Source organism: Macrobrachium rosenbergii, chromosome 2 (genome assembly GCF_040412425.1).
Source record: "Macrobrachium rosenbergii isolate ZJJX-2024 chromosome 2, ASM4041242v1, whole genome shotgun sequence".
Lineage (NCBI taxonomy): Eukaryota > Metazoa > Arthropoda > Malacostraca > Decapoda > Palaemonidae > Macrobrachium > Macrobrachium rosenbergii.
This window is the reverse complement of record NC_089742.1, coordinates 95,977,242-95,995,969: the sequence shown is the minus strand read 5'-3', so window position 1 is coordinate 95,995,969 and position 18,728 is coordinate 95,977,242. Positions and strand designations below refer to the sequence as shown.

The following is an 18,728-nucleotide window of genomic DNA, read 5'->3' as shown; positions in this document are numbered from 1 at the left end:
CTCTCTCTCTCTCTCTTTCTTTCTTTTAGCGAGATGAATTTTTATGGTACATGTAAACAGGTATGTTTATTTGTATGATAAATAAACTTTTAAGTAATAATACGTACTAATTTTCAAATATTAATAAGATTAATAAAATTAAATAATAATAATAATAATAATAATAATAATAATAATAATAATAATAAAAAACTAATACAAAATTTGTATTATCTTCAACAAACAAATTCTTCCCTCATCTTTTGTAAGAAGGTGGAAGGCAAAAGCTGTCAGACATGTCATTTAACATGACAAGAATGAGTGTGTTGCTAATCAGTGGTCAAATTTTTCTTGTAATTCTCTCTCTCTCTCTCTCTCTGTGTGTGTGTGTGTGTGTCCGTAATAATTCATACAAAATTTCACCATCTTAAGTAAGGACAACTGTTATCTCTCTCTCTCTCTCTCTTTCGAAGTTAGCCAGCCTATGTATTACAGCACTGTTTCTCTGTATGTCTTTAACTGTACAGTAGATAATTTTGAATTGATCTAATTTTACCTGTACCGTTTACAAACTGTAAATGCGCAGTTCTAAAACACAGAGACATAGAGCATTTCAGAACAAAGAGAAAGTGACAGAATAAAAAAAGTTTGTAAAAACGGGGTTGAGAAGACTTCTAAAAATAGATTGGTGGAATGGGGGAGAGAGTCACACACTATATTCTTAAGTCAACCATTTATTTTTTTTTTTTAAGGGTAATGTATTAAGCTAACTCTCTCTCTCTCTCCGTAATACTGTAATTCATAAATAATATAACTTGACATTTCAAGTAAGGACAATCTCTCTCTCTCTCGTGTTATTCTCTCTCTCTCTCTCTCGTGTTATTCTCTCAGTCTCCGTAATAACTGATAAATAATCTCTCTCTCTCTCTCTCTCTCTCTCTCTCTCATAGTTAGCGCTCACACATTTTTACAACTTATTAATTCTCTGTACATCTTTACCTGTACAGTAGATAGTTTAAATTGATCTAATTTGACCTGTATCATCTACGAAGTTTAAATGCACTAGTGTTGCAAATACGTTCTAAAACATAGAGACATAATAGTCAAAATATAAAACATTGTTTGTTCATGAAAAAGCATTTCAGAACAAAGAGAAAGAGACGCAGAATAAAAAAGTTGCTAAAAAGAGGTTGAGATGATTCTAAAAATAGATCGGTTGGAAGGGGAGAGAGAGAGAAATTCTCTTACAACTCTCAATTTTTATGTAAACCATTTATTTCTCTTTTTTAAGGGCAATGTATTAAGCTAACTTTTAAATGAAATTACAGTAACTTTAATTCCATTTAAAAGTTAACTTAATAATTTGGGAGCATATTTAGTGTTTAAACTTTAGAAATAAGCATTTATTAGCATTTTTAGAGACCATGCCAAACTTACGCCGAAAATTCACCCTGCATAAAGATGTTCTGGAACCTAACCTCGTGTAAGTTCGAAGTATGACTGTATCTCTAATAACAGTTGGTTTTTTGTTGGTCTTGGGTGGAGTTCTCTCTAAAGGTCTCTTTTTTTTCTTTAGTTTCTAATTTATCAGAACTATCTTTTAATATTCCTGTGGTGCTTGTATTGTCTTCTAGTGATTCTATTTCTCTTAAAATCTCAAATGAATTTGAGCAAAGATTTGTATACATTTCTTGGTCCTTTGCTATATTGGTTTCTTCTTGCAAAGTGGTTATTTTTCTTTGAGACTGATCTATCAGGGTTTTGTTATTCTTATTTATTTCCACTTTTGTTTCTTTGTTTGATCTTACTACTGCAGAAAAAGTTCGTTTCTTAGCGGGATCATGCATTCCCCTAACCTTTAATTCTAATTTGGCCTCTTTTATAGGCATTCCTGTCCTTTCCTGAAGTAATTTCAATTCCATATTGTATATGTAATACATACACTCCTTAGATCTTGCATGGTGATTTTGTCCACAATTCACACATTTTGGTTCACCACACTTCCACTGTGTGGTATGTTTATCAGATCCACAGTTGGCACATACAGATGTATTATGGCAATTTTTCCTTGTATGTCCATACATACTACAGTTTTGGCACTGTAGTGGTTTAGGGACATACGGTCTCAGTTCTCTGCTTTGGCCTAAGATTTTTATTTTTAAGGGTAATTCATGGCCTTCAAATTTTATCTTTGCTATTCTTAGTATTTTTCATTACTCCGTCTACTAGCTATGTTGTAAATTTCGAGTCTTGTATATTGTTGTACCTTTTTTTGAGGGAATCTAGCAATATATTCTTTTCTATTGGTTCATCATTATCAGGGAGTACTATGGTACCCTGGACACTGTTCATATTGTCATGTTTTTTAATATGTACTTTAACATTATCAATATTTTTTATATTTAAGTAGTTTTCCCATTGATTTCTTGTAGTGGTTTCTATCAACCACATCTGTTCTTTTACTTGTCTGAATGACAATTCAGTAGTTGAATGTCGATTCAATAAGAAGTTTTCTAATTTCAATGGCGATATTTTTTCTCCGTTTCTAATGTTAGGAATCTTGACCAACTTCCACTCCCAAAGAGGAGTCAAGTGGGTCAATGTTAGGTCAAGATATTTGTTTTTTTTTTGGCTTGTTTTCATTGGAGCATAGGGCTCCAGTGTAATTATGTTCATATTTTTTTCTGATTTTCCAGAGAGGTCAGAGGAGGTTCCTGCAGTCGTTAACTGTGCGAATCGCTACCATCAAAGGGTCCAGGGTACTTAAATCGTTAATACAACTTTGCATTAAGACAAGTAAAATTGAGAAAAAAATTTTATATAAAAGTAAATAAACCTGAAAACCTTAAAAAGATATCATCAGCCTTTCATGGGGTTTATTCTTCCGCCAATGGCACAAGTGAGAACCGACTCCCAAATGTCAGCGTCCCTACCCTACCCCATAGGGAATGGCACAACATGATTAGAGTGGCCCAAGTGTAAGCCAAACCTGCTTGCTAGGACTGAGAGTATTTCAAGAATACAATCATCCCCACCCTAATCATGTTATGGGCAAACCGGATAGAATGCCGAGAGTCCTATCCCTAGAACCAGACCCCCCTGGAATCCGTGGTCCAGCCCTAAAGATATCTCTCAGGTCCAAACACTATCGGGTAGTTGATGGTCCTACCACAGTTCTCACTATTTAGCTTCGGATATAAACCCAGTCCCAGCTATGATATCTTTTCCTATTTATCAGGTCCACCAAATTTTATCAAAAGTGGAAATTTCCACAAATCTAATCCAAAACAATATACGATGGCATATGAGACTCTTGGACTCAAACCCAGAAACAAATTCCTGGGGTTCAAGAGTCCCCTCACCACGTCAAGGTGGTCTCATATTGAGGGGGGGTCCTCTTGCTAGGTAACCAATTGGTTCTTAGACATGTAAAATAAATCTAATCCTTTGGGCCAGCCCTAGGAGAGCTGTTAATCAGCTCAAGTGGTCTGGTTAAACTAAGGTATACTTAACTTTGTAACTTGTAATGAAACACATCAAGCACAATGCAAAACAAAAAAATGCGCCAAAGTTTCTTTGGAGCAATCGAGTTTTCTGTGCATCATATAATCAAGGCCACCGAAAACAGATATATCTTTTGGTGGTCTTGGTATAATGCTGTATGAGCTGCAGTCCATGAAACTTTAACCACAGGCTGGTGGTGGCCTATCCTATATTGCTGCTAGAAGCACAATTATGGCTAACTTTAAAATTAAATAAAATAAACACTACTGAGGCTAGAGGGCTGTAATTTGGTATGTTTGATGGTTGGAGGGTGAAAAAAAAGTTAAGTATACCTTAGTTTAACCAGACCACTGAGCTGATTAACAGCTCGCCTAGGGCTGGCCCAAAGGATTAGATTTATTTTATGTAGCTAAGAAATAACTGGTTACCTAGCAACGGGACCTACAGCTTATTGTGGAATTGGAACCACATCATAGTGAGAACTGAATTCTATCACCAGAAATAAATTCCTCTAATTCTTCATTAGCTGGTCGGAGAATCGAATGCAGGGCCAGCAGTGCTAGCTGAGAAGGGTACCCACCCGTCCAATGAAGAACTCGGTTGGAGGGTGGATGATCAACATACCAATTTACAGCCCTCTAGCCTCAGTGGATTTTAAGATTCGAGGGCAGACAGAAAAAGTGCAGATATTTTTCGAAAAAAGTGCAGATGGCATGGTAAGTCCTGACCCCATAGACACTTCAGCGGAAAACCATGGGTCTTAATATATATATATATATATATATATATATATATATATATATATATATATATATATATATATATATATATATATATATATATATATATATATATATATATATATATATATATATATATATATATATATATGCAAGTCTCTCAATTTTTACATGGGAATAGGTTCCAGAACCTACCAAGGAAATGCAAAATCCACGGAAATGCGAACATCCCCTCTAAAAATGCTTACAAATGCTAAATACCTTGTACCCTGTTTATAACTGCCTGTTTTACCATTTCACTGCTTAATTTGATATTTTAAACAAAAATATACCTTAACCATATCTGGTGCAAGTTGGGTCCGGGCAGACCCACCCTATGGGATTTTTTTCATTTTTAGATAATTTTTTTCAATAGTCATTTTAAGTTGATTATGTGATTACCAAAATATTGGAAATTATTATTTTCATTTTCATTAGTTTTGTATGTCATATTAAAATGGTTTTCCCAGAATAAAACTGAAATAACATCATGTCGAACAAAACAATAAAAAACAAGAGGCAAAATTATTTGAAAAGAAATGTGTTACACTTCTGCCAGACATATGACTAAACTAAAATATTGCACCAAGCAAATGGTAGAACCTATACCATGAAAACATAATAAAAAAACTTTCATTTGTATCTACAAGAGTTTTCAAAACCTTTTTTTAATAATGAATATGAAAATTAACACTGTTTGATCAAATCTAAGAACTACTAAAATCTGGAAAACGGGTGCAATCAGATTATCGGAGACTAAATGCTCATCACAGATCTTGCGTGACAGAGTCAGATGCGGGTCTTTTCTCGTGCTGTTTCATATCATCTATGCAGTTTAAAAAAAAAAACTAAGTGCTGACTGAGATAAGGTTCATTCATTCATTTATGTTGCTAAGTGCTTTGTTTTGTTGAAGCCCATCACTCTTCAGGTAGATGAACTATGAGATCAAAGATTACCCACCACAGGTGCACTAGTCACCAAGCCATGGACTACCTGATCTAGTGTTGTAGTACCAATAATCACTAAATAACAATACTGATTGCCCCACCAGGAACTCTACTGAAGTTTAGTGTCAGAAACAATGTATAAATGAACAGTGTGCCTGACCTAAACCCATTGTACCACAACAGTGTGAAAAAGTAGGTCTATGCTGTGCTTTCCTGGAGCAGAATATTTAATATTCAGAACTACATTCTGAAACTCAGTCCCGCAAAACTCATTAAGAAAGCTTATTCAACACAAGAAAATATTAATGAAACATTAATAAATAACAATGCCCTAGTGTACATAGAGCATGTGTGTAATCTACATGGTATAGAGCAAGTTTTAGTAATTAGCGTGACAGCAGGTGCAATCTTTTGTCTTCGCTATTCAAACACTAGGAGAGCATTGTCTTTTAGACAATATATATATACTATATATATATATATTATATATATATATATATATATATATATATATATATATATATATATATATATATATATATATATATATATATATATATATATTATATATATATATATATACACACACAAGGTATGTTTGATAAGTAATGAGAGAATGTCAGGAGAGAGACTATTTATTTTCATAAGCTTACACAACTTTATCTCCTTCAAAATAATTGCCTCTCGCAGCTACACACTTCTGCATGCGTCTCTCCCAATCCTGGAAGACCTCCTCAAAGTTTACAAGATACTGTGTAGTAATTGTCAGGACATCTACGTAAGCGAGACAGGTAGATCGCTCTCGCAAAAAATAACAGAGCACAAAAGATCAGTATGATACGCTTCGGAGAGTTTGGGAATTTTCCTACATATCAGAAATACAGGGCATGTCATTAACTGGAGTGGGGCGGAGTTGGTTTTCAAAAGTAGCTGTCCGTACAAAAGAAGGATGCTGGAATCTGCTATCATCAATCAAACCAACAATATGAACCTGTCAGGAGGACATTGGAAATCGGATGACATCGACACCTTAATCTTCAAACCCCTCCTGAAGAAGATGACCCAAGAAACGGTAATGACCGCCAGATCCATCGCCAAACGGGAGCTAATGAGGCCAAAACCACTAGGGAATTTGGTCATTCTCCTCCTCCTTAAGAAACGCCACCTCCATAACATCGGAGGCCTAGGGCCACACCTTTATGTTTTTGTATATATACCATTGTAACTTTCCACCTGTCCATATTCTACCAGTGAACAGGGGCACAGAAGCTAGTGCCCGAAATATATGGTTTCAATGTTTAAATAGTGTTTTATGGGCCTTCTTATAGTTATATATATATATATATATATATATATATATATATATATATATATATATATATATATATATATATATATATATATATATATATATATATACATATATACACACACACACACACACACACATATATATATATATATATATATATACATTATATATATATATATATATATATATATATATATATATATATATATATATATATATATATATATATATATATATGTATGTATATATATATATATATATATATATATATATCATATATGTATGTATGTATGTATGTATGTATGTATGTATGTATGTATGATATTTATATATATATATATATATATATATATATATATATATATATATATATATATATATATATATATATATATATATATATATATATATATATATATAATGTATGCACCTAGAGAGCAATTAGTGATTAGAAGGGGTCATGAAATTTCTAGAATACCTCTATGTAAATTAACAGGAAGAATCCCGACTCGAGAGCACTCCTCATTGAGAAGTATTCTAAAGAAAGACACGACAGAGGGAAGTTATTCAGTATACAGCACAAGCTCTCAACAGATAAATACTCACTTAGAATCCAACCAAGAAACTTACTTGAAATTAGACAGGGAGTTAAGATTTAAACCTAGAGAGAGCACATGGATAGAATGTACAGTAAATCCAATTTTTGAAGGGAAGGAAATTCTCACGCTCACTGAAGAAGCACAAGTAAAGGGGGTACATTACTCTCCTAGTCTACATGAAGTCAGGCTGGGTAAAATAGCTTTGCAGGTTATGAATAACAGAGGAGGAAAGGTTAGGCTAACACAGGGAACAGAATTAGGTTTAGCAGAGGTATACAGCATTCCCATTCAAGTTGTAGAGAAGGAAACGGTAGCACCAATCAATAAAGAAAATGAACATTTAACCCAGGACATAAAGCTGAGAAGAGCTAAGATAGGATCTCACTTGAAAGATATTAAAGAAGATTGTGCTAGAGAGAAACTCATAGATTTGCTAAGTGAATACCAAGACATAGTCGCTTTGAAGGGCAATACACTAGGTAACACAGGTGAAATAACGCATAGAATAGACATTCCACAAAACACAAAGCCAATCTACATACCAGCCTATAGAGTAGCCCATTCCCAGAAGGAGATCATTGAAAGAGAAGTACAAAAAATGGATAGGCAAGGAATAATAGAACCATCAAAATCTCCATGGTCTTTCCCACTTTTGCTAGTTCCAAAAAAGGATAAAACCTAAGAGTAGTGGTAGATTTCAGAGGGTTAAACAAGATAACCGAAAATGATCCTTATCCAATGCCGTCTATGAGAGATCTTATCACAACGATCGGATCCAAGAAATACTTTACCACAATAGATTTGTTGCAAGGATTTTTACAAATTCCTTTGGACGAGGAAAGTAAACCATTAACTGCCTTTAGTACAAGCAACGGTAGATATCAATATGTGAGAATGCCTTTTGGTCTGAAGTCAAGCCCAGTAACCTTTGTGAGATTAATGGATAAGATTTTAGGTGATTTATTAGGCAAGGATGTACATTGCTATATAGATGATTTGATAATAGCAACAGCTACAATTGAAGAACACATAAAACTGGTAAGAGAAGTACTAAAGAGACTGAGGAAGGCGAATCTTAAATTGAAGTTAAAGAAGTGCAATTTCCTCAGAAGGAAAATAGACTACCTGGGACACACACTAAGTGAAAAGGGTGTGGAAGTAAACGACTTAAAGATTAAGTCAATCAAAGAGTATCCTACACCTCAATGTAAAAAGGATGTGAAGTCATTTTTGGGATTAGCAGGTTTTTACCGCAAGTACATAAAGAATTTTGCAACAATATCCGCTCCGCTGACGGAGTTATTAAAGGAACACGTGTCATTCGTATGGAAAACAAGGCAACAAGAAGCATTTGATGAACTAAAGGAAAGGTTAACTCATTCTCCCGTACTTAGTTTCCCAGATTTCAGTAAAGAATTCTTTTTAGCTACAGATGCAAGTCACACTGGTATAGGAGCATGCTTAATGCAAAGACATGATAACAAATATAACGCTATAGCATATTACAGTAGAAAGCTAAAGCCCACAGAAGTAAACTACTCAGTAACAGACCTAGAGTCTTTAGCCATAATAGATGCTTTAAAACACTTCAGGTATATCATATTCGGGTACAAGATAACTGTATTCACTGATCATTCCACCGCAGTAGAAATGCTTAAGAATCCGAATTTTTCCGGACGTAGAGCTCGTTGGTTTATGACAGCCCAAGACTATGACATAGAGTTGAAATATGTTCCAGGGAAGGCCAATAAAGTGGCAGACGCCTTATCAAGGCATAGTAACCAAAGTGGTAGCATGAACTTGATAGGTCACGAAGCAGAACAGGCCGAATTCAGAAGCAATGTATTTACCATGCATTACACAGAAGAACTTTCCAGACAAAATTTCATAAGTGAACAAAAAAGTGATGAAGATTTAAAGGAGATCTTCAATTTTGTAGAAAATAAAAGAGAATTTAGTCAAAAGGAACGAGCAGAACTAAGTAACAGAATTGGATGCCCCATAGACGCGGTAAACGTCATAGACGACGTATTAGTTTGGATGTGTCACGAGTTAACCCGTTTGATCAATTACTAGGAGTACTCCATAAAAGAATAGTACCAAGGAGCCTAAGAAATAAAGTCATTGAGTTAATGCATGACGATGACATGAAAGCTCACCCAGGAAGGGATGAGACAGTTAGACTAGTTAAAAGATCGTTTCATTGGAAAGGAATTTACAAGGATGTTAGTAATTACGTGAAGAGCTGCAATACTTGCAACAGTTACAAGGGAAGAGCAGATAAGGAAGTACCTCTCGGGAAATATCCCATTCCGCAGACTCCATTCGAGAGAGTAGCCATAGATCTAATCACTAATCTTCACACCACGAGTAAGGGGAATAGAAATATATTAGTGTGTATTGACGCACTCACTAGATATACAGAGTTAATACCATTAACTAGTAAAGGAGCTAAAGAGTGTGCAATCGCTCTTTTTGATAAGATATTTTGTAGGTATTCTGCCCCACAGCTCATTATATCTGATAATGGCACTGAGTTCAATAACTCATTAGTTCAAGAAATTTGTGATGCATTCAAGGTAGAAAAGGTAACGATACAACTGTATCATCCAGCTAGTAATGGCTTAGCAGAAAGAAATAACAGAAAAGTTCTAGATGCATTAAGGCATACAGTAGGACAGGATCCTGATTGGGACGTCAATTTACCTTTAGTCCAATAATCACTAAATGCTAAGTATCATACAAGTACTCAAGCAACACCCATAAAGGCTTTAATGGGATATGAACCCAGATTACCATATGCGTGGCTAAATCAGCCAATACAGCCTAATTACTCTGAAGACATTATGAAAATAAGAATTGGGAATTTCAAGGTAATTCATAAGCAATTACACAAGAATTTAGAGGAAGCTCAGAAGAATATGATAGACAGGCATCAAGAAGGATTAAGGCCAGTAGATTACAAGATAGGCGATGAAGTTTACCTCAAGAAAGAAGTAAGAAGTGGAATTAATTACAAGTTAGCCACTAAATTCACAGGGCCATACAAGGTCATAGATGTGCAAGAGACTAAGGTGAAAGTGAAAAAGGTGAATGAAGTAATACCTTCCACATATGCTGAATCATTAGAAGAAGGAGGATTTTGGATAAATAAAGATAAAGTCAAGAGAACAAAAGAAGTGAAAGAGGCAGAACTGACTGAAGAATTAGAAGAAGCTACTTCAGAAGAAAAAACTAGATATAACCTAAGAAATAGAAGAGTCACATTTCAGTAATAATGATAAGAACAAATCCATCAATTCATCCTATTATTCCCTGTATTTGATTTCTTTGTTGCTGAGTTTGCCTTCATTGGTTGACTTAGTAATGAAACTATTTTTTTATAATGTTGCAATACTTACTTTTATTAGTCGGTCTTGTAACAAAAGAATTTGGGGTTAAGGCGCCGTAACTTCAAATTTATTTTTCTTTAACTGAGGGGAATTACTTAGGAAGCAAGAAAGTAAAGTAAAATTTCTGAAATGTAACGTATTAAAGTCAGAAGGGTTAACAGTCATCTTTAGGGATTTGCAACCCACTATCACTAATAGAAGAATGAGGTAGAAGTTTCAGACAGGTTTATAAATGATTTCAACGAGAATCTTGTTTTCAAATCACAAATATTTGTATCAGCGTACTAATCATAGAAGTAAAAGGTAAAGAAATGAGAAATACAGTTTGTAAGATTTGTGAGTACTTTAAGGATACCTCGTCAAGGAGAAGTCTTGGCATAACCCATAACATGTCAACGTTGAAAGGAGTGCATGAATTATACTAACACTAGAAGTAGAAATAGTAATTACTTATTTTCCCGTAGAACTAACACGTTTACGATCTTTGTTTCTTAGAGATACTTTAAATAGCGAAAGCTTACCGATTTGTTTTGCCAGTAACAAAATATTCATAAGTACTACTTTGTTTTCCCGACCCAAGTTGCCAGTCATACTTTCGAGTTAGTCATTTAACATGTAGAAGTTTCCTATGCAAAGAGAAGTCTATACTTGCATTGATAAAGTCAAGCAACACGTACACAAGTAAGTTACACATGCTAGTTACACAATGTTTGAATACACCCAAGATACAAGTAAGGACATTATCATTCATTTGTAGCAGCAAGCCCAACAAGAAATCCATGAAGAATGGCCAAGAAATGAAGATTGCTGCCTTATGATTGTACAGATTGATTACTTTTAAGAATTTAAAATCCACCTGTTAGGCAGCTAGGTATGAGGGCTGAGTAAATCCAAATGTAACTTGGACAGATAATTGCTAATGTTTCTTTGCTCTTTAATATATCATTTACGATTGTTTTAATACTTAAAGCCAGATTCATAGAAGGAATTTGTCATACAAAACGTGCATATTGTTAGGAGCCCTCATAGTCCATACTGTTTTGTTTATTTAGAAAACTGTCAGGAGACAGTTAGGTAGCATGGCCGAGACTGTATCGAGAGAATAGAGAAAAACGTATTTTTTCGAAGTAGAAATATCCTAATTCCATTTTGGGTTGGTACGAAAGGACCATAAAGTCATAAATCTCCCAGCCTGTCACAACAAGTCGCCAACCATATCTTCAAGAACACACCAGCACTAACGAGGCGCTAAGAGAAATTGCATCTGGCCGTGCCTTCAAAATCCACGAGGGTCCTGCGAAGGAACCTCATGGTTAGTAGTGTGTGGGAAAATACCCTCACCCCCCTTGACTTTGAAGGAGAGCCCAAGGAAATAAGCCACGCCCACAGGTCAAGCCTACACGTTTTGGCCAATCAAATGCCATCAGTGCCAGAGACCTAGAGATGTCCTACAAGGAGCAAATACCCAATAATCAACAGGAATTCCTTAAAACACACCTCCAAAAGTTGGAATGAAGCAAGTGGAGGAGGTGCCTCAGGAAAGCAGGACCTGCCCAGAATATGACGTCATGGTTGACACAAGGGAAAATGGGAGATATAAGGACAGGCATACAGGAAAGGAGGGAGAAAAAAAGAGAGAGAGAGAGACAGGGAGAGAAAAGTCAGAGAGAGTCAAAAGGGGAATCAGTGTAGAAAAGAGCAGAGTCTAAGCAGAGTGGGAAGATAGAGAGAGAGAGAACTATTCTGAAGTGAGGGGAAGCAGAAAAGACAGAAAGAGAAGAAGTGTGTTAGTGAAGAAAGACTCTCTCAAACAATAGTCCCCGTAATCTAATTCGTTTAGTCTCTTGAAACCATTAATTCGTAAAGTCTCGAACCATTAAGAAACAGTTACGAAACTACAGGTGGAACTGTAAGACAAGAAGTGCAAATAAAGAAGAACGGGAACAATTAATCATTTTCCTTTTAAACCTCGGTAATTTATAATTTAATAACTGTTTTTTAAAGAACCACTTGTTCCTGCTACAAATAACTTCCACGGCGCCAGCCCGATGCACGCTACCTTAGAGGTGGGCCCTTGAAGGAAAGAAATGGGGTCCGACAACATATATATATATATATATATATATATATATATATATATATATATATATATATATATATATATATATATATATATATATATATATATATATATAATATATATATATATGTATGTATGTATGTATGTATATATATATATATATATATATATATATATATATATATATATATATATATATATATATATATATATATATATATATATATATAATTTTACTATTGTTTTAAAAAATCAATCTCAAGGAAAACATTTCTAGTCAAAAAAAAAAAAAAAAAAGGCTCACTGCCCTTTTGACATAACTGCTCATCTGGACTTCAGATTTAAGACCTGTAGGAAAATGGAGGCTTAAAACACATTATGAAATCAATGTGATGAGCTGTTTTCGAAAGGTTAGGAAGCATGTCCATGTCTACTAAAATGCCTAACTTGACAATAAGCCATACTGTCTGTTTAACGATGTTTGGAATATTCTTTGATGGATACAGCAGTCATGAATCTCCATAAAACTGGTTTTGAATGAGACTGAGAGAATGGGCTGATTCACCTTACAGTATTTGGGTACAAATATAACTTTCATCAATTATAATTGGTATGGCATTAAACATGTAGGCAGACCACTAATCCCACGAGTTTTTATTCTCATATCTCTCTTGTCCCATCTACTGCTGCAACCTTTAACAGTCAACTCACCATCACCCACCCACTCACTCATAAGTCAACAGAGAAATGCTAGTTTTGAGGGAAGGCCAAAACCCCATATTACTCATTCTTAGATAAGGATCTAGTTCACTGAGCTCTCATAACTCACTCACTCACTGCACACACACACATACACACACCCTCTCCTTTTTCCCTCTTATCTCTCTCTCACACACACAGAAACATATATAATTTTGAAGTTTTAACAGAAGTTAGCATTATGGGTGACCAGAAGTCTCAAGCAAATTAAATACAAGGTTTGCAGTTTGATTTCATGTTATTATTCCATCATAACTCTTTCTGATAAACCTCTGTATTCAATTACTTTCCATTTGTCAACATTAGTCAAAACTATCCACTGTCCTTAATGCTAAAAAATATTTCATTAATGTTACAAAAACACAAACAAAATAATGCAACAATTAATCCTAAACAAGTGAGATAATGAACAAATGAGATTTTAAATTCTAAAACTATTATCCTACGAAAACTATTATTCTTACTCTGTAATAACTTTTGTACATCAGGTCTCATCAAGGCATCACGTAACAAAGGGTCTTGAGGTTGAGGAGAATGACATGTATTCATGTGAGATATGCCCACCATCAACTGTTTAATTGGGTCTAGTTGCTGCTGTTGCTGAAGTGGTTTTTGCTTTTGCCTTTCCTGAAAGAATCACAAAATTATAAGAATTTTTCTAAACAATTTCCTATTGTTTTTAGTTATCTATTCAATATTAACACATAAATTACCTGTTCTATTATTTGTCTGATCTTCTGTTGCTGCTGCTGCTGCTGCTGCTGCTGCTGCTGATAAAGCTGCCGGGCTTGTAACAGAAGCTTTATAACAGCATCATGCCCAGGAGGACCCTGACTATTTATCTGAGCCATATTAGGAGGGGGCTGAGATGGTGTGACCAAGTTTGGTGGAGGTACACTAAGGTTGGGTACAGCTGGAGGAGGTATACTTCTTGGCTGCTGAGGGACAGAAAGATGATTCTGTTGGTGTCCTGGACTACCAACATTACCTTTCATGAGCACTGAAATGAAATTTATTGCTAAATATAAAGTAAACAATGTAATTAAAACCAATGAAAACAAAATACAAAACTTTTATAATACCTTGACAGCCTACATAATAGTGCAGTACAACCAGTCTCACATAACATCAGTCATTATTTCATCTGTAAGTATTAGAAACAAAAAGATATTCAATGCCGTGATTCAAATATTACCTTACATCCCTAAAATGCATTGACATAACGAGTTATTTAACAAGCATGTCACTCAGCTTTTATGATACAACTTTCAAACTCTGGATGTAATGATCTTTCAAGACTAATATGCAAAAATAAATCACTTGGTTAAACACAAACATTAGGCAGGGGAGCAATCAGCAGACACATTTTCAATCCCACACATGGATGAAAATAAATATAGCATTATCATCAATCTGCTTAATATAAAAACTACAAAATAGTTTGAGACAGTGGGTTTGTTATACCATTAACTAGTACTGTTACTGCAGTCAAGAAAAATACTGACCATTGACAGGTTTCTAAATTGTGTGTAGGAAGTACAATGACTTGCTTTGTACACATGAAGAATGTGGATGTTATATTATTTAGTGCGGCAATACTGAAAGACTGGTAAGAACAGTGTGACTATACCTGGGGAGACTGAGAGATGTCAGGCAAGGAAAGGAGTGGTGCTTGTAGTGTCTGAGAGACTGAATGGAAGGGTGAATGAGAATACCTGTTACTGGCCCAGGGAATGTATAAGCAAAACCGATTGTGGCAGGAGAAAACATTGTGATACAAGTTGTTTCTACTCCCAGTACAAAAAAAAAAAAAAAAAAAAAAAAAAAAAAAAATGATTTCTACGAATATAAACCAGTGGCTGGCTGGCTTTGGAGAGGAGAACAAGAAAGGAGAGCTGAGCTACATGATTTCAGAGTACGTTAATGACCTAGGTAGTGTATTTGGTAAGTAAGGAGTTACTAAGGCAAATGAGATAGGAGTCCAGGAGTGTCTCCTGGAAATCTGTTCACAAGGGATCTTGATTGTTTGATTTAAGCAGTTAAAAGAGCAGCACTTGCAATGAATAAATTAATGATTACAGTTACCTAGTAAAGGCCAAGGCTCTTTGCAGCTAAGCCCTGCACACTGCCTACATCATGACCATGCCTTGAAGCTGACTGGAAGACACTGAGTGACTTCAATATCTATTCAAGGATAAGTTTTTCAAATTTAAAAGTTGTAGCCATTACTAGCATGTCCAGTGGCTTACCTTCCATTAGGATAGAAATTAGCATGAAAGTCCTTACCAAATCACTAAACACAGAACCTTTACATCAGGTTTAATCCTTTTAGTGCAATTCCAAAATCCTTACAGACAGTACTGGACACCCAAGGGATCGAGTTCCTCAAGCCCTAGTGACTCCAGGCTAGGAAAGATACTGTTGTACGTAAGGGGCTAGCCCAAGTGTCTTGTCTTTAGCAAAGCCTATCTTATCTGACTAAGATTGTGGCTCTCTCACTCTCAGCTGTGTCTAAGGCTACTGTCAAGTTTCCATAGAAACTTCTTTACATGGAGCCTGTTCTGAACGGTTCAAAAGTTGACAAAATAATGAACTGAAGACCAATATACAGATTCCAAGGTAAAGTACATAGCAGAGACCTGGGAAACTTCACTTTAACACCTTGAAAAACACCTAGACGTCTTTGTCCTCATACAAGCCTACAGCCAAAGCCAACATAGCCTTTTAGCCTTAAAGGCTGCTACCAAGAAATTTCTTCATGCTTGAGAAACAGAAACCTACCCATGTTGTTTAAAAAGGTATCAGTGCTGGAAAAAACCCCTTAATGTGGGACCATGATTTACATCCTGACCACTGGTGTTGGCAGAATCGATTAGTAGCTTCTCTCCCAGCACTGACTGATAATGGTATTACTGCAAGATCTTGCCTTGAGGTCACCAGAACCACAGACCATACCACGCAGTCATCCATAGCTTGTGGGATTGTGATGAAACATTTCATCTCCCAGCTGCTTGTGTCCACCACCAAAGGAAATTGGAAACAGTCTTCCCTGGTCCCCGGGGATAATCAACGCCAAGGGACAACTTACAAAGTTGCCCTAATACACTGATGATTTCCTGAAACCAAACAAGAGTTGGAAAGACATTACAGTCTAGACCTAACCAGACAACAGCTTGGTGTCCCTGTCCAAGCCAGAGGACCTTCCACTGGTGAACAAAAAATTGGCAAAAAGACGACTCCCCTTAGTCTCAAACAGGTCCATAACAGGGGATGCCCATAACCTACTGTCTACAGCCAACCTATGGATGTTGAGTCTCTTCCATTGCAATTACTTATCTCAGTAAGGTAATAACTCAGGATGAGGTTATTTATGTTAATTTGACCAAATAACGAGAAAAGGGGCAGAGCATTTAGATGTAAGTGTTTGCTCCTCCCCAAACATCAAGTGATTAATACCATCTCAAACAGGCTTACGCTATCTAAGTACACTCTAATTGCCCTATACGGCATAAAAGAGTCAAACTCATTATCTTTAAATAAGGTCCAGTCTGCATTTAACAACCCTGAGAAGGAAAAAGCCTCAAAATATATATTTTTGCTCTCAACCTAGGTCAGGACCAAAAGACTAGTATCTTCAAATGCAAAAGCCAGCATTCCGAAACACTTTGTGATAGGGCTACCAAGGGAGGGTTCAATTGCTTCAAGAGATTTCTACTAATGACTCAAACAGCTTTGCAGGCAAAAACTAAACACATCAAGGTTCCCAAAAAGCCACGGTGTACCAGGCACCTTAATTACTCCTGACCTAAAGACCTCCTGTGGTCCAAGTTGTAAACAATGTCTAGTATAGCATTACCTAAAACATCAGAAGACAAAGACTTAAAATCTCTGATATAGTAGCTGGAACTGACAGCATTTAGTATAACTAGGAAACCAAGAACTTAATGAAGTTGCCTACAGAAGTGCACGTTCAGGAAATACCTCCAGCACAATTCCAGAAGAGAGACATTACTAGTTGAACCTCTTACAAACTTGAGGACAGATACTCAGTCCACACCAGAGAAACCTCACTATAGCACAAGATGGTTATGGTGTCAACATGAACATCGGAATCATATGGAAACTTAAAAAAACTTCAGCACGTGGAAGTTTTTGAAGAACTGTCTTAAGAATGAATTCTAGGGAAACATACTAAAGAGGCAATAGAACCCAAAATCAATCCTCCTAAGCCACCAAGGTACTACTAGGAACATCCTATATTCCTTGGATCCTTCAAACTTGATAAGTATCTCTCCTTCAATCACAAAATGAGATATGTCAGGGTTCATAACCAACTAATATTACTGAAAAGGCCAGCCAAATCAGCCAGAAGAGCTGTAAGTGGGAGTTAAATATTGGTAATTTTCTGTTCCAAGTCACGAATAGGCTATGCCTACATTCAGATTTATTAGTTAGTTCTTACAGAAACTGACATACTTGAAAATTCAGAGCCATTCTGCAGGCAGAATAATATTCTTGTTCAGCTGGACCATTAGCACACTATTCCTATTCTGAAAAATCCAAGGAAAGCCACAATCTTCTCTGCTGCTGTCCAAAAATTGGTCTTTCCTATTCTGAATAAAAGGAATAAACAATAATGGCATCAACATCTACCTGGATCAAAAATATTTAATGTCATAAGTATTTATATACTGTATATATATATATATATATATATATATATATATATATATATATATATATATATATAAGGGATTTTGACAGAGGAAAATCTATTTCTGAGGAAGGTCCCGTGTCACCCGGTGAAATTCCATTACAGCACAATTTCTAGGTATAACCTTGCTAGATATACCAGAGAAAAAGAGCTTTCAGGAAAGCTGGGGTTACTACCCCCAGTCGAGCCTCTTCTTGAAGGCGTCGGTATAAGAAGGGTGAGTGAATTACCACTACCACGGAAACCTACTCAAAGATCGCTCCTTATCAAAATCCCGGAACAGAGCGGTGAGCCGTTACAGCCCCCACACCAAACACCCGCCAGGACGGCGACACCAGCGCCACCTACCTCATTCCATGCTAGCACTAACCCCAGACTTGGCATGTGCAAGAGGGAGGGGGAGAGTACTAGGTGATACAGGGAGGGTCACCGGGTGACACGGGACCTTCCTCAGAAATAGATTTTTCCTCTGTCAAAATCCCTTTTCTGAGTCCAGTCCCGTGTCAGCCGGTGAAATCGTGATAGAGAATCATGCCAAGGCTGCAACAACCAGGAAAAAGAAATAAAGGGTAATCTGAAGAAAAGGCAAAAGTTTTACCAAAATAATTTTAATTAAGCAATCTCTTTCGTGTAGCAAGAACTCTAAAACTAAGTTATATTAA

At 35.9% G+C, this 18,728-nt stretch overlaps 1 protein-coding gene across 4 annotated transcripts in view; it reads right to left on the bottom strand.

Moving 5' to 3' along the window:
• Window positions 1-18,728, bottom strand: part of LOC136849218 (uncharacterized) — a 760,295-nt gene that overhangs the window by 496,443 nt on the left and 245,124 nt on the right. For all 4 annotated transcript variants that reach the window (XM_067122421.1, XM_067122439.1, XM_067122450.1 and 1 more), the window contains exons 4-5: window positions 14,066-14,352; window positions 13,817-13,979 (exon numbers count right to left, since the gene is read on the bottom strand). In XM_067122421.1, coding sequence (XP_066978522.1) covers window positions 13,817-13,979; window positions 14,066-14,352 — 450 coding nt within the window. The remainder of the gene's footprint in view (window positions 1-13,816; window positions 13,980-14,065; window positions 14,353-18,728) is intronic.